This window comes from Genypterus blacodes, unplaced genomic scaffold (assembly GCF_046128005.1).
Source record: "Genypterus blacodes isolate CSIRO-AG114 ecotype Tasmania unplaced genomic scaffold, CSIRO-AGI_Gbla_v1 ptg000195l_1, whole genome shotgun sequence".
Taxonomy (NCBI): domain Eukaryota; kingdom Metazoa; phylum Chordata; class Actinopteri; order Ophidiiformes; family Ophidiidae; genus Genypterus; species Genypterus blacodes.
Genome location: NW_027466995.1, coordinates 1,244,525 through 1,271,266, shown reverse-complemented (window position 1 = coordinate 1,271,266; position 26,742 = coordinate 1,244,525). Strand labels below are relative to the sequence as shown.

The 26,742-nt window shown below is 41.6% G+C and overlaps 1 protein-coding gene across 1 annotated transcript; it reads left to right on the top strand.

Annotated features, from left to right (window-relative positions):
• The first annotated feature begins 1,070 nt into the window (after positions 1 to 1,070).
• Positions 1,071 to 21,431, top strand: LOC143015329 (gamma-aminobutyric acid receptor subunit pi). The gene is made up of 9 exons (XM_076169282.1): positions 1,071 to 1,123; positions 14,163 to 14,275; positions 15,680 to 15,747; positions 16,175 to 16,392; positions 17,802 to 17,884; positions 20,119 to 20,256; positions 20,350 to 20,502; positions 20,628 to 20,818; positions 21,063 to 21,431. Exons 1-9 carry the CDS (start codon positions 1,071 to 1,073, stop codon positions 21,429 to 21,431), a joined length of 1,386 nt encoding a protein of 461 aa, XP_076025397.1.
• Positions 21,432 to 26,742: the final 5,311 nt, after the last annotated feature.

Sequence of the window (26,742 nt, the reverse complement as noted above, 5' to 3'; positions counted from 1 at the left end):
CGGGTGTTCTGATTCTGGATGAATGTTTGTACTGAGCTGCAGGATCCTGATTTGCTCTCCTCAAAAGGGGCAAATGTGCTGAATGAATGAAAGTATGAAAGTATTTCTATAGTGTTCCTTGGTTTCACATTTGTTATGGTGCAGTATGTCAGAGCTATTCACAGGTTAGCAATTGCAGTGTGATGTCATAGTCAGATGTGCCCCAACAGCTGGAGGCACAAGCCGTCACTGGAGTGCAAACTATATATTATAGGCATGTTCAGTTCCATTATCAATTGAGGTGTAAATCTTAGTAATGACAGTGCCATGACTTACCAGCTGACCTATAAAGCCACACACTGTGTATTATGTAATCACATACGGCTGGAGAGGTTGGCCTAACCCCTCTGCTAGCAGGTCTGCAGTCCAGGCTTCTCTTTGCTGTAAAGCCAATCTTGAACTCACCACCATAATAACTTTCCCTTTTACATGACACAGCAGTTGAGTCTCAGTGGTTAAAGCAATGAGGTCTCTGAAGCTTTTTTTGTCTGCTTTCATCTAACGTGAGGTAGAGGGTGGGTGGCAGTGGGGGTGTAGAGAGAGAGAAGTATCTTTTATTACGTTTCATCCCAGTCATTTCAAGCCAAGAGCTTGAAGTAGACTTGGAGTTAGATAGAAGTCATCAACATGAGGTCATTATGCTGCAGAGAGAATGTCCTGAAGGCACCTTGTGTCATGGCGTTGTAATCTAGTCTAAGGAGTAAAACTATGTATCTTCTTCTTGTCAGTGTCTGAGAGAATCCAAGGGAGGTAAGCAAGTGACACGGAGAAGCTGTTACCTGATAGATCTGTCCAGACATAAAATATTAAACTGTTGACTGTGAAAAAATAAAAATAAGACAGAAGGTGCAGACCATCTGTGATTGCCAGCAGCTGATTGAGTTTTAGAGCAGCATCTGAAAGAAGGGAGATTTCTGATTCAATTTTCTCTGGTGTAACACATTGATGCATTGCAAGTGCAAAACACATTGTCCTCTGTGTGCCCTTATTACAGATAAACTCCATCTGGGATCCCCGCTTCTTCAACAGCCATGGCCCTTTTCGGATCTGGAGGGACTGTGTTCACCATCCTCCTCATTAGCAGGTAAGCCTAGCTGCAGGAGAAATGCAACCCCTGGGATTTGCAGAGCCAAAGCTCTCCGAACTGGCAGGAAGGCACAGGGGAGTTTCGTCAAATTCAAATTTGCAACGGCACAAACGTGTGTGGTGAACTATGTGGTGGTGAGGTATAATTTTCTCGTGATCCATCGATACAGGGTAACTCACGCACACATCAGAGAATAAGCATCGAAAATTCCATTACCACATTCATGACACTGCAGAGTAGAACCATTGAGGCTCCACATGCTTCAGGCTTTGCATACAATTGGTGTAATAATCCCTGCAGAGTTCATAGAGAGAGAATGATGGGATGTATTGGTGCACATCTGTCTGTTACCATGAACAGGATCATCTCTCTCCTTCTCCCAAGTTTATGAATGCACTTTGCACATTCCAGATAATATGAACCCTCTGGATCTCACGGAATCCTGGTATAAGATATTCTCTGTATAGTATAGTACCAGCTCAGCTCCGGGATTAATGTACTGTAGCAAGTAGCCTGCTCCAGTAGTACGTTGCCAAATGCATTTGGTGTCAATGCCATATGGAGGGAGAGATTTGACCATTCAAGCATTGAATGAAAGCTCGTAAAATGATTCCTCACACCAGAGATCGCAGAGATTACTTCTGCATTAATCATTGTTGTGTAGGAAAATCTCATCTTTATCTTTAATGATGCTACAGCTGCTGGGCTGTGGACATCAAGAGGAATTTTATTTCTACTTTTATTCCTTGGGTAAAGTAACGCTCATGAATTTTCTTACATCCCAACTCTTGAAACTAGAGCACATAAGACAAAGAAGCAGATAATCAGGATGGTCTTCCAACAGGACAAAAGAAGGCCTGACTTAGGCAACTTAGGAACATCTCACAATTCAAATATGATTTTACATTTTCTATTTATTTAAAGAAAAAGTTGGTTTATTGTGATTTTGCACCTGAGTTTCCAATTGTGTTTTTCCAACTTTCATGCTTCTACATGTAAACACAGACACTTCCACCTTCCCTATTTTCATTCAATTCCCTCTGGTCTGCTCAGCTACTCTGCCTTTCTACTCTGCTCACTGCTTACTATTTACATCCAGAAATGTCCTGAACATTCTGAAATAATGGAGCAATGAGAAATACAAGCAGCAGCAGACTTCGCAGACAGACACCAGTGGACCGTAAGTAAGTTGGATAATTTTAGCATAGATTAATGCTATTTCAAGAGGAAAAATCCGCTCAGTATGCCTTTAATATTTAATGCAATCCCATCCATCCTTATATTCAAAGAGAACAGTGTAAAATACCCCATGACACTGAACAAAATCTGTACTTCTTCACTTTATTTTAGCGCTTCTTTAGCACTTATCCCTCCTAAGTAATCTATAAGCACATCTCATTATCATCTGTGGTTTAGATTGACAGCAGCCCTCATGCGTACAAACATCGGCAAGAAGTTATCGACAAATCACAATTACATTTGTGATTACAACAATTCATTTTCCTGACCTCAATGACACTGTGTGTATGCAAAGCTTGGAGAAATAAAGGATTTGTGTATCCAAACGTGCCTGAGGTGCAGGTTAGCTCAGCGGCCTATCTTGTTTTTGTGTCTGATCGGCAAAGCACACCGGCAGATTACAAATGCACTCCGACGATTCCAACCAACACAAATTGAACCAAGCAGCGACCCAGCAGCTCATTGAAGACGACCTATGACCCGGGCAAACATGAAACCGCCGGGAGCATCGGCCTCAGAGCAAACAACTGCCTTTTTACAGGTCACAGGTTACAGCAATGTAAGATCATAAAGGCTAACATAGGTCTCCCATTAATCATCACAAAAGGCTCACAGGGACATGAATGTTTGAACTCTGGCTTGTGAATCAAAATCACACACACACACCACTGATTTCCAATAGAGACTACCAGTTACTTCCTAGTCATGGCTTTGTGATGTCGACAAAAAGCATCAAAAGCAATGTTTATCTCCCCTAAAGTCAAAAGGGGGAGAAATATGTGAGGCACTGCTGAGGATCACAGCTGAGTTTGTTTTGAATGCAAAAGAAAAGAGGAAATTTCAAAACTAAACAGGTTTTTGAAAATTGGCTCGAAAAAGAAATGTCTGCAACATGCAAATCCCCTCAGAGCACGACAAATCCAATACAGAGTGGCAATATAAAAGATAGAAATGGAATAAAACAGGATGAAGTATAGCGGTGCTCTAATTAAAAAAGAGGCCTCATATGGAATTCAAAACAGCAACCCTGCCATATTTTGTTCAAAGCATTTCTGAGAACAACAATATGAAATGTATTAATTACTTTCCTCCTCCGTGGCCATTTAGAATTTTGGCTCTGCTTCCCAAAACACCAGGATATGGAGGCTGTGTTCTTTTTCTGCTCCCTTAGCTCTTTTACTCTACCAACATCTTGCAGTGTGTGTGCATACGGTCAGTCTTCTATTATTTTTTTATTCTATTATTGCAATAGAATTCTACAGCCAAACCGGGGCCAGTTGTTACTTATTGATTACTTTGATAAATGGATCAAATATGCATCCAGGCCCTTTATCTCCTTCTCATCCTCTTATGAAACAGAATTTATGTATATAGTGTTTGCAATGTTAATATTTGCAGGGGTTAAACTCCGTATGGCACACTTGTTTGGAAGAAGCTCAGAAAGAGTCTTGTCTTTGATTTTTGTGTAATCTCGCTCAACTCCATCTTAATACTATAGAGTAGAGCCGTAATATATAGCAGCCAGTAGTTTCACTGCTTTGGTTCAAAGAGCATAGATAAAAGTTTATCGAACCCCATTACAGGCAGATTAACGGCTTACACCAGGATTTTCCTGCGTTTACTGCAGAGACACGACTAATTCCTGTACAGAAATCCATTTTATGTCAGCTTTTTTATTTTACTTGATCGGTGAATGTATCCCCTTGTCCAGATAAACAAACGCCAGGCATGCACGGGGTACATGAGGAGAGATTATGTGCTTGACAGGATTTTTCCGCAATTTTCCTCATTTCAAAACGGGGAGGGTTTTACTGCTGCATAAGTCAAAATGACCATCACGTTGATAAGTTGGTATGAGTTTTGAGTAAAAGGGATTTTCACATTGTGGGGAAATTTCCTAACATCACCATTGACTCAGAAAGACATAAAGCCATAAATGTTTAACACAATTTTCAATTTATGTGTGCGCAGCTGCTGAAACATTTAGGTTTGGCTCACATTTGCTCATGCAAGAGGCATTAGGGTTGTATTGTTATTAAAGATAAACTATGTTATTGCAGTTTATTGCCAATTTAACTGAACTCCGCTTTCATATCAACAGTATGTTCACATGTAACTATACTCTGTTGTTTACATGTACTGCCATAAAGGGAAAAATGCACAAATAGACATATACATGGATGAAAGTACGTAATAGGATTCAGTTGTTTGCTGAATTTACAAGACACCAGGTGAGTGTAATTATATACAGTTGCATAATCTAGGTCTGTTACCAATTTCGGTTCAATCTCAAACTGATTGAAGTGATTAAATTATAAATAATATCTCAACTAGGACATGACTATGAAACTATGAAAACTCAGAATGTTCCAAAGTGTCTCATTCTCTGTTTTGCATCGTTTTCCCTCATCGCCGACACATTAACTATGGAGAAGCTCTGTCCTTCTGTTATGCAGCCATTATCAATGAACTAATCTATTACTCACAGCCAGTTCCTTTTCCTTTGTGTGTGCTTTGTGCTTTGTGCTTTGTGTGTGTGTGTGTGTGTGTGTGTGTGTGTGTGTGTGTGAGTGCCTGTGTTTAAATATTAAGTGAGACAGTATCAGTGGAAAACTTTATTCTTCTCAAGGGCAGCTGCATCAGCACAAAAGAGTAAAATGTACAGTTCCTCCAAGGTCCATTACACATTCTGAGTTCATCCAGCTGGAGCTATGGATAACATGATAATGCGTTGTGGTATCATGTTAATTATTTCCTACCAGAGATTTTTTTACTGCGATTTGAGACGCCTTTTGAACTGTTGAGGTCCCCGGGCTTGGGTAAAAGAAGATTTAATTTAAGAAGCACATGGTTGAGAGATGTAAGAAGATAGCTTATCCAAAAGGACAGGACCGTCAAACTGAGTATCACAGGGTTTCTTCTTCTATCTTGCCAATGGAACCTCTTGCCCTAAGTTAACAAACTTTTTATTAAGTGGATTGTTATGCATCTGCTTGTTCAGCCTTGAAGGCCTCATTTCTTGGCAAGCTCAGGATTATAAATGTAAATGTATATTTGGGTCGTTATCTCGGGGCGCTGAAATTGCAAAATGAGAAACTACTTATAGTGTAATATTTAGCTTTGCCACCATGATACACTGAACAGTTCTCTAGACCTTCTGCAGTTATTATTTTGTTGGCATTCAGATATTTTAATTTGGAACTGATGCAAAAGGTGGCTAACTTCCATTTTCACCTGATAAATGGCAGATGGCATACAGAAAGGCAGTTGGTCACATTTATATTGTAATTATTATAAATCATTGTTTGTCTCCCATTGTGTGTCGAGAGAGTTTGCCAGGTTTTCATCCAGACTCAACTGGGTCTATTCCACAAATGAGTCTCCCCCTCCCAGTTTGACATTGTGCTAAAGAGTGGAAAAGGAAACCTCTTGGCCACTCTTGAGCTTCCAATGGCTCATGATAGAAGTTTTCCATGAACCAGATCACAGGATAATATGCTGCTTGTTATGGATATTCTGTCGATTTTAATGGATGATTTTGCCCCCTAATGGCTCATTCACACAAATTCAAGTCTGCCTACAGTGCGTCTGATGTGTTCTTCCTTTTCCAAATGGGCAAAGTCTCACGATGCAGCTTTTCGCACAAGTTGCTACATTTGGGTCAATGTCTTCTGAAGGTTTTTCTCCGGCAAAACACAAATCTGTTACGGTCAGCTGAGTGTGTGAAATGAATGCGGTGTGTAACTGTGATGACATTTTGTTCCCTTCAGAATAGATCAATCAAAGAAAATAACATCGCATTGCAAAAAATTGAAAGGAATCTCTAGAACGAGGATCACATCTCTTTTCCTTTACATGAGTTCAATTTACATGACACGCCTTGCAGATTCTGTAAGTGCTGACCTGCAGATCTGCAAAATATAGAAAGACTCTCTAAAGACCCTAAGGCATCTGATATAATTTGCCTTCTTAAGCATGTGACAACACTGCTGCCAATTGTTTTCCACACTTTGTTGTAGCTTTTGGCAGCATCTTGATTCATTTGGGACACTTTTTTAATCTAAGAGCTGGCAGTGTTGAGGTATATGTGGAGTGAACAGCTGTGGAGGGTGTTTGAGGGAACTTTGTGCTTCATTCCACGTGGCTGATATTCAACATTTATCATCCGTTCCCATCTTGACAAGTGACAAAGCTCATTACAACCTTGAAACACACATGGAATTATATAACCTTATTATTTCTGGTACAGTCTTGGTGATGTTCCGTGCTGACGTACTGTGAATCAAGAATGGCCAAATTCTGATATTTTAGTCCATTTGTTTTAGATTTTTCGCCCATAAAAGCTTATTTCTCTTTTGCATCTGCAATTGCAAAAGAAAACACAGTTAATTATCTCACTGATTGGATTTCTCCGGATGGTTAGTTTACTCCTCTTGACTGATCAGTTTTTTCCCCAGTAATGGCAGACGCCTGTAATGGGCAGGCGGAATGGTAACAGTAATTATGAATTGCCCGCAGAGGCATGTAATGCTGTCCGATGATTCCCTTTAATGAAAATCCAGCTCGCTAACAAGACTGTGGCCTTGCTGAGGTGTCTGGAGTTTTAGTCACCAATGAGATTCGGCTTCATTTCATGCTACGTTTGCGTCGGGCATGTGTTGGTAATGGCACTCCTGTGTCTCCCTTCAATGATCATGAACACTTTTTTTTATACCATGTATCCTCCTTGGTAGTGTAGACTGGTGATGCATTTAAAACATTAAAAAAAAAACATGGCCTGTGGTTAGAATATATTTACATTTATCCAAACTAACATATGCTGTAGTCAATGTAGATATTGGCTGAAACTATGCTATACGATCTTCAAAGGGAATATATCATAACTTGTTGTTATTTTGTTGTAACCTATAGGGAGTGTATGTGATGAATATTGCATAAGTTTCAAAACCTAAGGCTCACACGTATAGAAATGCATGCAGTGACAAACACACCCGATTCTACACACACAAAGAAGGAGACTCATAGATGGGATGTTTTGCCAGTTCAGGCTGGACACAGCTGGACACAACTGTTAGGGAGGAGGCCTTAAAGCGACAGTACCTAAAAAGTTTGTTTTCACTCTGTCTGCATGGCGGTGCAGCAGCAGTTGTGGATGGACATGTTTTTTGCACCTAAAAAGATAGAGAGCTAAAGGAAATAACAGAAATCTGTATGCAACCTTTAAATGTGGTCATTGGACAGATAAAAATGCACAAAACTTTACTTTTTAATATTTTTCTCAGCTTCAGGGTACATACAAGTGCCCCATCTACAAATAATGATGTCACCAAGACATATTTGGTGGGTTTGGTGTCAGCATTGTTGGCATGCGGCCACCGTCACATACAGTAAATGCTTGGCTGCTCATGCCTTTCCAGTCTTCTTTAAGACAGTGGCTTTACTGAATGTGACACTCTGATCAAAACAGACACAACTCAGCCATTACAAACAGTCAGTAAGGGGTGATTGCAGTCAGCAGGACTGACAGCTTGATTCTAGAGCTTCATAACTCCCAGCGGACGATGCTATTCTTAGATTTCACTTGTCAATTTCCTCTCAGAAGTATTAAATCTGCATGTGGGCAGTGAGTACGGCGTCGGTCAGCATCAAGGAAAGGAGTGAGTGACTCTCTCTGCTACATGACAGCCAAACATTATGGTTGGAGCACCAGTGAGGAGACTCTACCCACATCCAATCAATTTCTCATGGCTGATTCTCCGAACAGTATGTTGCTGGATCTATAACCATCAGGCAGAAACCAGGCTGTCAGAGCTCCCCATAGGCTGGATTTGTCTCACCGCAGGTCCTCAAAAGAACGCATTTAATCGCTTTGACATTCACTCAAGAGGAAGAAGAAGGTTTGGTTGAAGTCAGTCAAACCACACACAAACAAAATCCTCAACAAACATCAGTGTGTATGTTTCCGATCTTGGTGTTGTCTTGTACCAGTACATTATTCTTTGTACGCACATCAAATGATTGATTTATTATTGATACACACTCTACATAACATAAGGCGTAGAACATGAACATATTGTGCTGTATTGCTGTCTGAGTAACAGTTGTTTTTTGTCTGTATACATTGGATCAGTAGTTCATTTGTGATTGTGCCAGTGTTGTAATTGATCGATCCCCCTGCGTGAATGTAAAAGCTCTTGACAAGATGATAACTGCAAAGTGAGCAATACTTCAGTTTAATTGGCTGCGGGTAATGGAGTCTAACGCTTCATTGACAAAGCTCACTCTGCCCCTTCAATAATCAGTCGACCATGTTTCCAATGCTGCAATGTGTTCAGAACGACAATGAGACCAGTTGCATATAACGGAATTGGTAAGAAGTGATGCATCCTTATCTGAAATGTTGTCACAATAAGGATTTTTCCATTTTTCCTTTCTTCAGAATGGATTCATACGTGTGTGTGTATTGGCGGCTATGTAAGAAGCTGTCTGAAAAAGCTGTCGGCTTATGCAGATATGAAATGTTATATATTTGGGAGTGAAACCTTCCACTTCCCTATATGAGAGGTTTGTGGCACTGCCTCTTTATCCACAAAGCCTCAGACATGAACTCAGGAGCTTCTTATTCCTGATGCCTGGTTGCCCGTGTTTGTATCTCAGAGCTTCGACAGGCTGAAGGAGTCTGATGTTTGAAGGAATAATCTCTACGTATGCGAGCAGAGGACGACGTTTCTTCAAATCCTATTTCCTATTTCACAGCAGGAAAAATTAATATTTCCTGCACAAGAAGAAAAGAAGACGTTTGATGCAACCTGACAGGGAAGCGTCTAGTGTGAAGTGAACTTGTGCACACCTTGAGGAACCCGTTAATGCCACGTGTGCTCGGCTTGTTTGCCTTGGTTGCTGCCTTCTCTGGTTTAGATGAAGACCCGCTAAAGCCTCCTTGAAGCAGAGGTGGTTTGAATCCTAAATGGTTTCTTTCTCTGATCTTATTCTTCATTCAAGGTCATACTTTACTTCAAATGGTGCAGTTAGAAAAGGATTTTCATGTGGATGTGCCCTCATTTAAATTCCGATGAGAAAAACTCCTTTGAAGAAGTCAGAATTTAGATTAGGGCGAAATTCTACTATTTAGCACTGAAAGTCAGAACATTTGTGGGTTTAAATCATTTGTATTATTAATGTCATTGATGGAAATTAAACGAATAAACTCAATCTAGGCTGTTGGATGAATAACATTAAATCAGGAATCTTCTCTGACTCCCTCCAACTGCGAAGAGAATCCGTGGAGCTTGTTTGGGGAAATGTGTTCCAGCGAAACATCTTGAATGGGGAATATGCATCCAAGCAAATTGCTCCCTACGCATATATAGAATGCGCGTGTTGTATTCCTTTGTGAGGTTTTGAGTGTTACGGCATGACAAAGGCGTGGAAGATATCCGCGGCGGAGAGAGCAAGCCAGCTGTGGGAGTTGGTGCAGGAGAAGTGACATGAATCAATGAAAGAAGAGTGAGAAGTGGATTGGAGCTGAGAGAAGTGCTGAGTGGGAGGATGAACGGAGGGAGGAGAGGGAGGAATGGAGTCCACAGAGAGTGTTACTCAGCTCTCTCTGTGGGGGTCATGTTCCACTGAATTAATCTGTTGTGAAATGCGCAAGTGGGCTGCTGCCTCGTGTGCGTCGGGCGTAGGGTGGGGGGGGGGGGCTGCAGGAAGGTGGGGGGTGGGGGTCCGGAGAGAGAGAGAGAGGGAGAGAGGAGAGGATGTCATGAAACAAGATCTGAAAAGGCAAAATCTCCTGTAGGCCTTCGTTCCTGTCTGCTCTGTCTGAACGGATTCCTCCACCCACACACGCTGCATCAGCAAGACAACACATGTAGCTGGTAGGCTGCACAACGTAAACAGGCACCATGCTGTGTTGGAGGTCACTCACTGGTGCTTGAGTGACGTCAGCTTACTTTTCCTTTACATATTTAAAAGTCAAGCCACAGCGGAAAAACACTGCACTCTGCAATCGCCCAAATTGGAAATAATGACATTTCTGGACTAAAATGATTTAAAAATAACTAAAAAAAATACTGAAAACGTTTTGGAGGATATTCATGTTTTCAGATTAGTAAATACTGTATATTAATTTCTGCTCTTTCCCTCCATTCATCCTTCTGCCCATTTTCCACTGCTTATCTGGGTCAAGTAGCCCAGATGTTCCTCTCCCTGGCTATGTTCTCGCTCCTTGGGGGATCCCAAGACACTCCCCGGCCAGATGGGATATATGATCCCTCCAGCGAATTCTGCTTCTCTGCCGCTGGTCTGAGCTCCATCCTGATATCTGAGCAATTTCCGTAAGATTTCCTACATCTTGCGGAGGAATCTCATTTGAACTGCATGAACTGTATGAACCGTAAGCATTTACCCAGAGCTCATGACCATTGAGAACTTTGCTTGCAGGCTCAGATCTCTCCTCGCTGTAACAGTTTGACACACAATAGAAGTCGCACCAATCCGCCAGTCAACCTCACGCTCCATCCTACTTTCACTCCTGAACAAGACAAGGGAGAGAACCTCGGCCTCAGATTTAGAGATGCTGATCCTCAATCCCAATCCAGTTCATGTTGCATGTTAACAACATCATCAGTGAATCTTTGGGACATCAAACTTGGCTGCAGTGAGCATGTACTTCCATCCCACCCGTGTTTATACTGTATAGACTTTGCTCTTCCGAGTTTTCCATGCTTCCTTCTCCTGGGTGCAACATTTAGGCTAATTAGTCTCACCGGGGTGTGTGGCAATGAAGCAACTCTGCCAGACTATTAAAACTGCGAGGAAGAGAGAAAGAAGAGGACACAAAACAAAACAAAGGCATTGGAAAATAAGTAGTCGGCTCATTATTGAGAAAACTTATTTAGGAAAGAAAGACGCTTGGAGCACAATTAAGGAATCACTGAGACTGCAGACACACAGCCAGTGAGCAGGCCGTGAGGACATTAGGAGGTGACGCTTAAGATCAGCGCTGTCGTGTGTCACAAGCGCCATGATAGAGCATTCAGAAATTAAACTGGAAAATGGAAAAATATAGTATGTTTTCAACTCTATTGCTGCTTCTACCAGAGTTTTTGTGCAATTTCCACCGCTGCCCAGAGTTCTTGACCACAGGAAGGTAGATCTACCAGTAAATTAAAAAACTCTCCCTCCACTCACACTGCAACACCCCGGTACAGCGTCTGCATGGCTGATGGTGCGCCAATTTGCTTGGTGACCTCCTGATCTGTCTTCTTCTGGCGGGTGACCCATGACCCAGGCATACACCGACTTCTTAATTTGACCTGGAGGGTGCAATTCCCTTTCTCAGAGTCGGAACTGCCGGCCTTCATCCCGTTTCAAACTGACCCTCTGCTTCATGCTGGAGCTCACAGCCTGATGACGCCAACAAGACTGCAGATACAAAATGCGGAGCTGGATGTACTTGCCAATCTCCGGTTTGACCTTGAGATCCTGATGAGTTTATTCACCTTGATTATTAGTGGACGACAAAGTTATTAGTGGTCCTACCTCATTAGAAGCAATTCAGCCTGATATACGAACATCTATGGAGGTAAAAGCCAGAGAACAAACTGTGACGTACAAAAGCAAAGATCCTCCTCAGCTCAGGTTTTTACACATTCATAGTGTCTTCTTGTGTTTCAGTTGGGCAGGTGTGTCTGCTCTGAAACGTGCTTTCATCCGAGGAAAAGGACACCACAGCACATCAATACGAGCAGTGTTTGTTTGTGTGTGTAACCTAAGTAACCTCTCATCTACACCATTATGCCACAGAGTTGTCCTTTAATATTATTTGCTTAAGTGATTCTTGGAGCTTTCCGGGGCGGCGTCCTCTCCTCTTTCGCACTGTCAGGGCTCAGTGAGTAGCGACTGTTTGTCAGGTTGGAGAACAGAGGTCTCCTCCCTGTCTGCGGGTGAAGCTTTAGACAGCCAGTAAGTTAGAGCCTGGGGATTTCTGGGGGAGTTACAGAGAGATAGGATCAGAGGAGGCGGGAGGCTCTGACAAGAAATTCAGGACTATAAGGGATCTTTCTAAAGACCAGTAAAGATTAATAGCTCTGTCGTTATCAGTAAATGCTACACTATAGGAAATCAATTCCATGATGCAGTCCACCTGCAATGCTTTGTTTTCTGGTCTTGTATCCATTTTTCTTGTGAAATTGCTTATATTATTCTATAGCCTGAAAAAAATCCATATTTTATTATGTTATGGTGATATCCTTTTTTTCATGCTTTATTCTGTCATTTTCTAAATTTGCTTTGTTTCTTGCTGCTATTCTCGTCTCTGTGACTGCTGAGGCTGATGTTGTTTTTTCAGAGGGTTTGACGCTTGTGCACTATTACACACATACACACACGTACACATAATGCTACAAGCTCGCTGTCACACATATACAAAAACATATATATATATAAATGAATATAGGGTCATATGGGGTGACCCACTTTGATAATGCAGTCCGCCTGCAGCACAGTGCTGTCACTACTGTCACCCACATAGCCTTTCCATCCCAGGCTGCTGCCTGCTTCAAACAGCAGGCTTCACCTCGCGTGGGTGAGACTTTAGGTAGCATAGCAACAGTGTGCTGCAAGTGTGTTACCGCACTGTCTAAGCTGATTTGACACGGTCAGGAGAGAGAGGAGTTCTGTGCTCCACAGGGAACTGGGACCTTTCAGTGGCAGTCTTGCTGTAAAACGGCAGTCTGGTCCACAGGTTCGGGTTTCAGGATTCACCAAGGGAAAAGCCAGAGCTCTCATGGGAAGATATGGAAAAGAGAGACCCCTTGGTCTTTCATAAAGTTATTAAAATATTCTCCTAGCGGCTATGCTACACATCCTGCAGATGGATTAGTTCCCTTGTCATTGGCACAATGCTTCCCTTAAAACAGACATGAGTATTATGATCCTTCCCATGTTCATATTTCCATTTATGGCTCTTTTTTTAGAGCTCTGCATCGCTTTAATGTACAAAAATAAACACAGTGATCCACTTCTGTTGTCACTTGAGCGCTGATGTGCAAAACAGGCAGATTCAGGTCCACCTTGAAACACATTGTGACAAGAGGCAACCATGTTTATAGCTTTACATATAAAGTTTAGAGCTTAAAGCAGTTATACAGTATCACATTTAATTTGCTGAGATGGACAAATCTTAAAATGCTGTATGTGGCTTATTCACTCGTGAAATAAAGCAGACACATAAGTGACTCCAGCAGTGCTCGAGTGACAGTGGGGACAGAAAGGCTCCCACTGTATGCACATGATTTCATTTTTTTTTTTTTGCCTGTGCACATGGACTGATCTGTCTTGCTCCAGTCCTCTTACATCATGGCTCGTGCCCCGGGGCTTTCTCTCTACAGAGCAGCCGCTCTGTATTTAGAGCCTGATTTATCCTCAAACACACATCACTGGGGAAGGCGCAAATGAGCGTTCTTTTCCCCTGCCACTATTGCCAGCAATATAATCATCTTCCTACACTTGAATGTGCCTCTAAGAGAGTAAGGAAAGGAAAGAAAAGGAAAAGCAGCGGTTGTTGTTTTCCTTCCTCTCTAAAGCAATTTTCTATTCCATGTTGGTTGTTTTTTTTCTGCTGTTTTCTTCCACTCAGCATGGACTTTAAGATTCATGCAGCATCGTGGATCTCAAATGACACCCCGCAGTCACAACGAACGTGACGGTAGTGAGGAGGAATACATGCACAATGGGAAGAGAACTGAAAGATGTTTTCCCCTCTTTCTCTCTCTGTCACTCTTTCTGTTCTCAGGTTGTTAGAGAATTCGCTGCTCAACGCTGAAGTGAAGGAAGGAGAAATTCTGCCCCCTACCATTCACAGGCTGATGAAGGGCTACAACAAGTACCTCAGGCCATTCTTTGACAGTAAGGAAACTGCAGACACGGGCGGGAAGATGCAGTCAAACGGCGATGTTGTGACACACATTCGCTGACATACATTCACATGAAAATCACCTGGAGGTTTATGTAGTATAACATCAAGTAGAATCCCTTATTTCTGGGTTTATTCTATTATTTTACAGCACAAAGCAATGATAAGTCTATGAACACAGAATAGATAAATGACAAAGATTTATCAGTCAGAATTATGTTGATTATTAGTTTCAGTTGTCACCATGATCGGAGCTCAGATTCCAGTTTTCACCAGGCGACTGACTTAGTTGTAGTATAGAAACGCGTCAGGGTCGATGTTATGTCACGTCTACTTTGATCTGCTACTCATATTATGTAGCCAGTCACTGCTAATCCCTTGTTCAGCACTCAGGCACAATGTGATTATGTTGTTATTATGTTTTGCCTGCTGTTTGGTTTATACATTAGAAAGGTAAATTCCTTCATAACCACATTCAGCATAACCTTCATACCTCCTATCAACAAACACAGAGTTGGTATACATTGAATAAGAATAGAATAAGCTTCACACACAGACACACAGACATCTGTTTAAACCACTGCCCCTCTTTAGCAATAACTTATGTGCATATTATTAAATATTATCACTTTATTGCATAGAGTTTTGCAGCTCATCGACGTCACACTGGTGTCAGACAGCCGCAGGCACCCGGAGGAATTTTAGGGCAGCACAGCCTTCACTTTCACTCAACTAAATATGATCATTATACTAATTATCACATTATCAGAGTCTGACCTTAACCCTGAAGCCAAATCCTCTGGAGCAGAGACCAAATTGGGAAAAAGGCCTAAAAACAAGGTTCCAAATCAAATCCATTTACTTGCAGTCACGTCAGTATACTACACACACACACACACACACACACACACACACACACACACACACACACACACACACACACACACACACACACACACACACACACACACAGATCTTTTGACAACTGCTTTTTTACATAAGCTCTCAGAGAGGTGAAGATGGATCAGGGGGAGAGGAGGCTGTTGAGATGAAAGGTGGGAGAGAGGCGACGTCTCCCCCTTTGATACAGAATGTGGGAGAGCTCGTTCCCACAAGGAGGTTCACACTTGACGCGCTGCAGCTGCAGATGTGAACCGTTCTGCATCTTAAACGCGCTGTCCTGGGTTAACTCTTTGTGTTTACCCCATGAAGCCTCTATAAAGCCTCCATCTCCTCTGTCATGTCATGCAGCTCTCTCGCCTCCATCACACAAATGCATTCACACACACCTTAGGGATTAACCGGAGGGGGGGATGATGTGCAAGTGTGCATACATAGAAGACACCTGCAGCTGGACATGATTTATTAATTTCTTTCTGCCTTTCTTTCACTTCCAGATGGCCCTGTGACCGTGGGCATGAGTTTGGACATTGCCAGTATCGACACCATCTCAGAGATCAACATGGTGAGTTAAAAGTCGCACACACACACACACATCAGGGCTGAATCTCTACAATAACACAAATATTGAAGTGGAATGTCAGTCACTTACTGGAGCATACTAGGCCTCATTTTCTGTTAACCTTCCTCAAATTTGTGAATCTTCAAAGGTTGTGGAAGCTTTATATTGGAGCTAACATGTTTTCAACAAGCTGGATTGGATTTGCTGACGAGTAGTAATGCTGTGGATTAAATTAGCTCAAGGCATTGAAAGGCTTAGGGAACTGGCGCCATCGACATCCCACAATACAAGCAAATCTCCAGCTGACTAACGTGAAACATGGACTCAATAGGAGCTCAGTTTGCACAAAAAACTCCATAATTCAGCACATTACTGGCATATGCTTGTGAAAGATGCTCCTTTCCTGACCTTTTGAGCTCCGATCCTTCAGGACTACACAGCCACCATATTCCTCCGTCAGCGCTGGACCGACGAGCGTTTGGTGTTTGAGGGCAACAAAAGTCTGAGCCTGGACGGCCGTCTGGTGGAGCTGCTGTGGGTCCCTGACACCTTCATTGTCGACTCCAAGAAGTCCTTCCTCCACGACATTACGGTGGAGAACAGGCTGATCCGCATCTTTCCCAACGGCACCGTCCTTTACGCTCTGAGGTGGGCTAACAAACTAGATTCTGGGTTTATTAGCGCTTCAGTTTGTTGTTGTTGTTTTTCCTGTTTCAACAGACAATGAAAAGCAGGTCAGGGAACCGAGGAGAAATTGCTTGAGGGAGGAGGCGTGGGCGGAATTTGAGATAATGTGATTTGCAAAGCAGTGGGTTCTGCCGGTTCTATTACTTGCGTATTGGATTGCATGAGTGGAAGAGTGTGCGATCTGTCAATACAAAGGCCCGTGAGCAGCGCTAGTCCTGTTAGGATCATTCCAGCTGATATTGCTGTCTGAGCGAGGGCTTAATGCTTGACAAGGAAGGCCTGCCTCTGTAATGAGCGTTTCCATGGTGCTCTGAGCGGACGCTGGTCAGATCAGACAGGTTTAAAATTGAGAGATAGATAGGTTATGGACTAGCCAGGAATTTCATTTGGTAGGCTCTTATTAAGCCTTTGATGATGAGATTTCACCACAATTTTTACGTGACGTCTTTAATCTCAGCGTGTCTATGGATTATATAAGAGCTGTCCGTGGTCCTGATTCTCTGCTGCTACGTGTATGTACTGTAGTTCTGGTTACACACAAGCAAGTGATGGCTGACATTGAATTATACATGTAACTTCACGGTTGGCGTCTCAGACTGGATATTCGGGCTGAGCGTGGTCGCAGTTTATCACGTCGACACTAAACTATAATCATCAGGAGTTCATTGCTTTGTTATCAAGCAACAGATTGGGAGCTGCTTGTCAGTGCTATTATATGTGAGGTTTGTTTACGCAGCGTGTGGTGTGATTATGTGCTGTTTGACCCCATCGTTCCCAATGTGAACGTCAAGTTGTTGTGGAAAAGACGAGGAGCAGCGAAAAACAACACTTCTCAAAGCAGGTGGCGAGGCGAATGGTGCCTGGACGTCGGGGAATAGGAGCTGTGAGAAGGACGGAAAGAGGCGAGAAATGTTAGGCCGCCGCAGGAAAGGGACAGTTGTGTTAAATGTTTTAGTGCCGCACCAGGGGGGAAACACGAGAAAGCACTGTGGTGACTGGAGCTGGGAAGTTAGAGAGGGAGATTTACTGGTTGCTGTTTGTGATGTTTAGGGCAGCGATGTTGATATTTGTTACAAGAAGCCAGAAAGCAGAGATGGAACCTTGTTAATGAGATCGAAGGAGCGGAGGAAATACTGGTCGTGATAAAGTTTACAGTGATTTAGATTTAAAAAAGATGGATTCTCTTAGGATCCATTTTTGTTTTGTAATATCAAATCTAATTACCTAAAGCAGTGGTTCTCAAATTCTTTCTTCTTACCCAGTTTAACCACTTTGCCACAAAATCTTGAATTCACTAAATCTGAACCAAGAGCCTTCCCAGCTGATTTCACTTCATTGGCACAATTCACATCAAAATCTGTGTTTTACAGGATTACTACCACTGTGGCCTGCAACATGGATCTGACCAAATACCCCATGGACAAGCAGACCTGCACGCTACAACTGGAGAGCTGTAAGGACTCATGCAGCTTCACACTGTACATGTAGCTGTGGCAGGGCGGCGGGTGGCCTGGACTTCAAATTAATGATGATGATCAAAACCAAAGGATCAAACAGATCAAAATCTCAGATCTGTGCAGTACATCTGCATGTGTGTACGTGTGTGTGTATAGAGTATTCAGTATGTGGATGCTTGCAGACTTCCCATATGTCCAGATTTTCCCAGATCTCCTGTGTATGATTTAACAAATAATTCCATTATTGTCATGCAAACAAACTAGGCCATAGCTGCACCTGATGTCAAAGCTCTTTAATCCTCGGATGTCCTGAAAACCTGAGATGAGGCTGCATCCCATTCCTGATATCACGCTCCCTTAATGATTCACAAGAAGGGAGAATAATTCAATTTCAACAAATCCTTCAAACTGTATTGATATTTTAATAATTCAAATTCTCTGTCATTGGGGCTCAGAGTCTTCACAGCTTTCTAAAACTGCTTCAACTACTTAATGTTACCTGGAAATCAGAGGAATTATTTGCTTAATGTTCCCAACGTAGGTTACACCGGCCGTTAGTAACAGACATTAAAAGAGGAGATTAAATGATGCGAGAGGATTAATATTTTTCCTGCGTGAGTGAGCATTTTTCCATTCCTGTGATGCTGTGTTTGGTTTTCCCGTCTCTCTCTCTCTCTCTCTCTCTCTCTCTCTCTCTCTCTCTCTCTCTCTCTCTCTCTCTCTCTCCCCCACGCTGTTTGATGACAGGCAGCCAGGCTGAGCCTCGTCTGATCCCTGCCACCAGGGCATCAGTGTAAATGAAACATTTAACATAACCTCTAGTCTCGCTTAGACGACACAAAGACTTCTGAAGGTTAAAGTTAGCAAACAGATGAGATGATTCCTTCCTCTTCCTCATCTGCTTCTCAAATACCAGGCTAAATATCTGCTTAGGTTTTCCTTTCCATTCCATTCCATTCCACCCACCCTTCTTTCTCATCCGCTGGCTGTTCGTCTTTCTCTCAGGATTCTTTTCGCGTCTTTGTCCCTCTCTCCGTCTCTCTGCCTCTTTGCTCAGAGGTTTAATCAGGGATTTAGTTCCCAATTCTGGGCTAAAGCTGGATACTCTGCACGGGAGGGAAATGTGAAGAGGGAGTCACTGTGGGATTGTGCACAGAGTTTAGATCAGGATTGCAGTAAAATATTTAGTGGCTTCTGACAGCGGAAACAATGACAATCTGTTCCAGTCTGACTCTGATTGTTGCTTTAATTAGCCCTTTGCAAAACATGTCCCACTTTTAACATACATGTGGATACTTACTGTCACTAACCGGGGGTCACAGAGCAGGGGGAAGGTTGAACATACCCGCAGAAAGTTGTCATTTTAATGCAACTCTTTCCGTGCTATAGCACCGCATGTCACTGCCCATTTGCGTCTCTCATTGGTACATTAATGTCAGAGCTTTAGGTCAGAGACATAATGAGTTCTGAGGCTGATAATAAAAGTACAAGGAGAGAAAAAACGCAGCAATTACAGGACCTTTCACTATCAAAGTCACCTCATTAATGGACTTGGCTCCAAGCAATGACTGTATGGTTCATCCTGTTCAATAATACGTACATGTCATACATGTTTAAGTCTTCAATGATGGAAGGTTTTCATTTAGATGAGAAGACAAATTAACGAGCGTTTGATGTAGAACTGAACGTGTCATTCTGATCATAGTACAACAGGATCTTTGTCCGGCAGCCGTTCCATCTTTCCTCATTCTCTTGCTCCCTCTGCTGGTAAATCAGACTAACACACCACAGAAGGTTAAGCCTCCTAGTTAATATTAAAGACGTCTTCCTCCTTCGTTATCAGTGACCTGCAGCTCTTTGCATCTTTACATTTGTCATCAATAACACTTCCATGCATCTCCTCTTATCTTGAGTGTTATCTGGGTTATCTGTTCTCTCTCAGGCTCAGTATGATTCAAATCTCTTTATCGTGGCTTATTTATCTTTCAATTTTATTCCATTTGGACTAGTTTCATGTCAATTTATTGTAGAATGTTGTTTTTCTGCTGTGGCCGTGATAATAAACCTGAGCTGGGGGGTTGGGTATTATAATATACGCTATATTCTACTGTAACCATGACGATATTAGGCTACCATGGGCTATGATGTGTATCTGGAAGCAATCTGTAGTATTAAAAATTCCAATTATTCCCACACAAATTGATTTTCATTTCTTTTCTTATTTCTCTAGGGGGTTACAACATCAATGACGTCATGTTCTATTGGACCAGGGGGAATGAGTCTGTCAGTGGTTTAGACACTCTTCAGCTGGCTCAGTACACAGTGGAAGACCACTACACCTCTGTCTCTGAGGCCATCTATGAAACCGGTAATCACATTCAAAATCGTCTCTTATTTAGTGTTTTTCTCTCGAGTTATGGCTGCGTATGATTTTACAAGTGCATTATTCTTCCTCTCAAAGGCCACTACCCCAAGCTGGTCTTCCACTTTGAGCTGAAGAGGAGCATTCTGTACTTCATCTTGGAGACTTATGTCCCTTCGAGTCTACTAGTGGTTCTCTCCTGGGTCTCCTTCTGGATTTCCCTGTCTTCTGTCCCAGCACGTATCTGTATAGGTATGAGGATGAGGATACTTACGACATACTAGTACTTTACTTGTATCTATTGTAATGTTCTTGTACCATACCTGTACTCTACCACATCTCAACCCATGTGCCTGTGGTGGTGTTTCTTATGTCAGGAGTGACCACAGTGCTGACCATGACCACTCTGATGATGGGAGCCAGGACGTCACTGCCCAACGCCAACTGCTTCATCAAGGCCATCGATGTTTACTTGGGGATCTGCTTCAGTTTTATCTTTGGGGCGCTCATCGAGTACGCTGTGGCCCACTTCTGCACCCTCACTCACTACGACGCTCACATGCTGATGGTGAGCCCCCGCTGATCACCTCCTGTCTGTTTGTTCATTGTGATCGTTGCTGTTGTTATGGACAGTCATAGTCATCATGGTTGTCATCATCATCATCATCGTCATCATCGTCATCATCGTCATCATCGTCATCATCGTCATCATCATCATCATTTGGTGAGTTGAATAAATGCTGCAAGCGTTCAGTTTTCCAGTTGACTATCTTCTGGTTTCTACCCACATTCTGTCCTTGGTTCTTTTCCAGTATGGTCACCAGATGCACGACTTCGACGAGGAGATGAACGGCATTGTCACCACCATCTCCAGGCACCACAACATGCTCAAAAGACGCAAGGAGCAAACATCTGCCGCATCTCCCTCAGCTCCTGCCTCTGCAGAGCTCGCCCTCAGTCCGTCCAGTCCCACAGGCAGCGAGCCCAAGCCCGAGGCGGCCCCTCCACGCCGCACAAACTGGTGCCTCACTGTCCTGGCCACCATCCGCAAATTCCTAAGCTACCTAACCTGCTGTCGCGTGGATAACCCCCACCACATAGACAACTACTCCAGAGTCACCTTCCCCCTCTCCTTTGTCATGGTTAATCTGCTCTACTGGACATACTATCTGTACTTTTAGCATTCACCAGAGGGCAGCATGTGTCCCAGAGAGTGTGAGAAGAGAAAGTGGATGTATAAAACACGAGCGTGTATGGACAGTAATGTTATTTGAGTGTGTAGAATTTCTACTATAGGTTTCTTGAGGGAAGGGAAATAGTCGTACTTGGGTTTTTAACTAAAAACACACTGGTTGAGTTATGGCGGTAGGTTTTGTATAGATTGTTTTGTTGAAATTGACATGCCTGACATAGAAACCAGTGAGATTCTATCCATTCTGGTCAGGTTTGAGAAGAAAACTACAAATTATAGACCAAAAGTCTTTCTGTCTAAATCTGTCTACATCTGTCGTGTGGTGAAATGTTGATTTGAAGTGTATCACATTATTGTTTGTTGCTGTCTGAAGATGAAGATGGAGGTGTAATTTAAGGACTCCGTGACGGGAATCTGTTTGAGGCAGAGCTCATAATAAGATTGATTGCTTTGATTTTACAAGTTGTTTTCTTTTGTTTGCAAGTGATTATAGGGAAAGACAATGGATGGGAGGAGATGGGTGAAAAAGAGAGAGGAGGAAGACGTACGTGTCAAGAAACAGTTCTGTGTAGTTCGATTTAATTCACTGATCATCACTTGCGTTTGCCTATATATTTTATTTTCATTGACACTAAATATAGAGGCCTTTCATCTCTTTTGTCGTTTGAAAATCTACTCGCCACAAACAGTACGAAGGCTCTTGTCATCACACAAATCTGCTCTGTGGTGTCCGCATCCATAAACAGGGAAGATTAATGCAATAACACGGTGTGGAAAAACTATTATAGCACCACCTGGAGGTAGTTTTGTGATACATGCAGTATTTCTCTTGATCTTTATTTATTGCTTTATTTATTTATTTATTTTGCTTTTTTTTTTTACACTTCTGTGTGAGGCCCTGTGGCAAGAGGTGTGTTTCATTTGAAGTGTTTTCTGCCATTCATGTGAACCAAAGAACCAAATATGATGTTATAACTCTTCTTGGTTTCCATTTCGCCCAGTTTCTTAACTAAAAATGCATTTTGTTAACGTAGCGTGTTTGTTAAATTTACTGGAATATTTTCTGAAATAGCATGCAGTCACTCAGCAGGTGACCCACATTATCACATCTCAGACATAAACAGAATTCAGTTCAATAATAGAATTGCATGGTTATTAATCGCTCTCGCCAATATTTACCCATCATGCAAATCTCAGAGGTTCCATTTTTAATCTCTACCATTTGTTGTTTACAGATTGTATTAAAAAGCACATTTCCAATATCTTTTTATGTTTCACTGCCTTTTTAAATGTGTTGGCCACATTTCGGCTGCATTCCTTTTATTTTTCTATATATACATATATATATACAGTATGCCATGTTTCACTTCCTAATAGTTGACTTTTTAATTACTCTCTTTGCCTGATTAGTAATTATTAGTTGTAGAAATTCTTCCTTTGGTTGATGTTGTTCCTGCATGGTTATCTAGTGATATTGCGTTTCTTCTGATTTGGTTTACAGGACGGACAGAAATCATGAAATGTCAGATCTGTGTCTTTCATTTGGACCCAGAAGTATTTGTTTTATTTTCTTTATTTTAATGTATATGGTTGATCAGTGACAGTGTGCTTTCACCTGTAACTAAGCTGAGTGTGTCGTTCTATGGGAACATTCTCCATGTGGACGTCAGTGAATATTGTTACACTGAAAAAGGTTATTGTAAAATAAAAAAACACAGACTGTGGAGTCTTATACAACATGCTGTAGCACCGTAGTCATAGTTGCTTGTTATCTTCTCTAGGCGAACAATACAAGAAACAAAACGCCAAAATACCACCAAGAAAACCACAAGAGCAACCATGAGATTCCTCTTTTGTGGAAATGACATTTTGTCTGAACTGATGCCGTCTATTCATATGCAAGGATCACATTGGACATCACCGTGTTGGACTGTTCAGCGATGTCACACACAAAAAAATGTCGAAACGCAATTACAGGTATACGTGACCGGGACGTGTTTGGACGGTGACTTTGGCAAAGAAAGAGGAAATGGCTACTGGACAACTGTTTGAACAGCCGTATTCTTCCTTAAACTGACAATGACTGCCAATGTTACAGTTCCTGGGACATTTTCAATGTGAAATGTATTTATATAGTACCATGTTAATATATAAGGATTTGATTTGCTTAAACTGTAAATAAATACCAGCACTATGCATGTTTATTTGATGTATGAATATGAATGATAGTAATAAAGGAGGATTAATGAGCCTATTGCCAACATTCTTTGTAAATTGTAACTTGTGTTATATATAGGTCTATTAGTAGGAGGGAGTTTGAGTTAATATGAGGGTTGCAGGGGTTAAAAACTCTGTGAATGTGTGTGTTGCAGATGTTAGATAGGAAATCATCATCAGCATACACACTAATAAATTCAGTCACGGTTCCTATAAATAGATTCTTTTGTGCGATACCTTCCTTTAAAGTGATGAAAAATGTTTTTGCAGCTGATTCGAGCTTCCTTTGTAGTGGGAACTGGTTTGATGTTGGATAAGGGGGGGATGCTCCATGTCATGTTTAACAATGCAATGCACTCCAATGGTCCAGAAATAAATCCGATATTCTTTTTTTATTGTACCACATTGTGTCAGAGTTGTTGATTTATCTGGCGGTGTTGGTGTACCAGACTATCGAATACAAAACAACACCAACCTGGAAGGGAATCAACTCCACTCTGATGTGACTAAAAAGGTGGAAAGATCAAAGGTATGGATTTAATGCAGGGCTGTTGTATTGAATTGTATATGATTGCACCTAATAACCAGTGTACATATTGTGCACATGAATAATACATACAATAGACAGAATGGAGGATGGGACAGCCTGGAGATGAGTTATAATCCAGTACCAATGGACAATAGGTCACGGTTGAAGTTGGTACCAATGAGTCCAGTTGGAGTGAAATCCTAAATCTAAAACTCAACTGAATCAATCGTTCTAGAGTCGAGCAATCCCAATAAAACGGAATCATGTGCGGGATGTGGCACGTATCAGAGGTCCAGGTTTTGACCTTCACGCTTGTCCTTTCCCCTGTGCCTCATATTTTATCTTCAGCTTTGATCAACACAGAGAATGAACTAATAGTGATGTGAGCAGCATCTTAAACCCACACACACACACACACTCTGCGTCTCATATCTCTGCTGTCCTCACATTCATCATTATAAATCAGACAAAACCGAAACAGGATTTACAAGGCAGTGACTTCAGAACTCAACGTAGTTATAATAAAACGTGCCAAATCTCTCTTACAAACGTTTTAATGTAGATGCACCAATACTGAAACTACCTTTGTTAGATAATCCTTTCAAAATAGCAGTTACATTTGTACTAAATACAGTACTACACTGAGGACACAGTATTATCTTTATTGACTGAATTATATTTTACATTATACTTGTTGTTTACAGTCGTATGCCTTTAACATTTAAGCTGCTCAGGTTGTTAGAGGCTTTATGTACAAGAGGCATGGGGGGGGGGCATGAGACGAGACTTATGCCTGACAAGTCAATTACAGAAAAAGCATAAAACACAAATTCCTGTTGTTAGTCACTTATTATCACCGACTGGAGGCAGTATTTTGCTGTCTTTTCTATGATATATGTGTATAAGACAACAGCGTGAAGACTAATCCTAAAGGAAGAAAAACAAGAGTCGGCTGCTACTTGGTATTTTTTTTACTGTATGGTCGACTGGTACATCATAAATATCTGTTACATCAGTGTAAAATTGATAAGATGAGTCACATTGCGGAGGCTGTTATACTCCCAGCAGGACGTTGGGTCGAAAATCTGGTTTGGAAAAGAATGGAAGAGAATGTTATCACAGCATCAAAACAAATCTGGTGATGGGAGATTGGCCAGGATATCAGCATTCTGTGAGATCAGCGCACCGTTTATCTGAGCAGACATGGAAATGTAAAATAATGTGTGCAATCATCTCTATCAATGCTCATGGAATATTAATACTGGTGTGATTAGATTAGACTATAACAGGAGGGGGGAACATGTGCATTATAATGTAACCGTGCACATGAATCTCGAAAAGCACTGTGATTGTTGACAGAATTGTGCAGGATAATGAATTCCACACAGTCCACTGTATCAATGCTGATAAACTAACTAACGAATCTTAGAGGTATCTCAAATCAAATCTAATTCTGTGATCAACCACACTAGTACACACACTTGTATACCACATGTTCACTGACTACCAGCCTGTGCTCCCTGTGAAGCTCCACATCACCAGAAGATGGCAGTATGGATTTAGATGTTTACTATCAAATGCACTGCAGTCCACAAGCTGCACTTTGCAAAATAGCATAATGAGACAGAAGCTTGTGTTGATGCTCTGAGACAGAATCAGCTGTTACCAGAATGTGACAACAACAATACACTTTAATGACATGTGCAGATTATGTCTCTAAATGTGTGTGTGTGTGTGTGTGTGTGTGTGTGTGTGTGTGTGTGTGTGTGTGTGTGTGTGTGTGTGTGTGTGTGTGTGTGTGTGTGTGTGTGTGTTTCGGATATGTTAAACAGCAATATGTAAAAATCCAAATCCTGTTTATGGAAAAAGAAAGATTCTATATTCTGATAGTAAATATCCCCTGTATATTATGTCATTAGACATTATCAGTGGAACAATAGTGTGACATTTGATGCTTAAACTGACAAAATGATATGTCACCCAGAATCCGTTCAAATATTCCCATGATAAACCTTGAAATTTATGATTTCATAACAATCATATATAATCTTCTACAGGTGTTTTTCTGTGACTGAAACCTCACTTTGAATTATTCTTCATCCTCCTTGTTATTGAAGTCTTGACATAAACAATGAATAATTCAACTTAGTCAAATTACAAATGGACAGAAAGTGGGTTTTTTTCATTTCATTGTTTATGGTTGTTATGTTTTGCAGTTTGTTCTTTCTTTAAGTAGTTTTTCAGTCAGGGGTTGTTATGGTTTTGTTTGAAGAATTGTTTTTGTGTTTTAACTTGAAAGCATTCACCATTTTAGTTTATTGGTGTCACCTTGACAACTTGCCACCGTTTTTGTCATTTCAAAAACATACTTGTCTGGTCTGTGATTTGAACCCCCGATGATTTGAGCCCACGGTGACTGAAGTGTGCCTTGCATCTTTAGCGCGAGTGAGAAGTTAGTTAGCCATTTGTAACACCATGACTTTGCCTAGTTTAACAAATCTGTCATCCAGCGTGTTCCCATTGTAATAAATTACATTCAAAACACAATCCTGCT

Excerpts from the sequence above, each read along its gene's own strand:
- LOC143015329 (XM_076169282.1), top strand. The coding sequence starts at position 1,071 with ATGGCCCTTTTCGGATCTGGAGGGACTGTGTTCACCATCCTCCTCATT. Across the intron at positions 1,124-14,162 it reads ACCATCCTCCTCATTAGCAG|GTTGTTAGAGAATTCGCTGC; the intron begins GTAAGCCTAGCT and ends TTCTGTTCTCAG. Across the intron at positions 20,503-20,627 it reads CCCAGCACGTATCTGTATAG|GAGTGACCACAGTGCTGACC; the intron begins GTATGAGGATGA and ends TTCTTATGTCAG.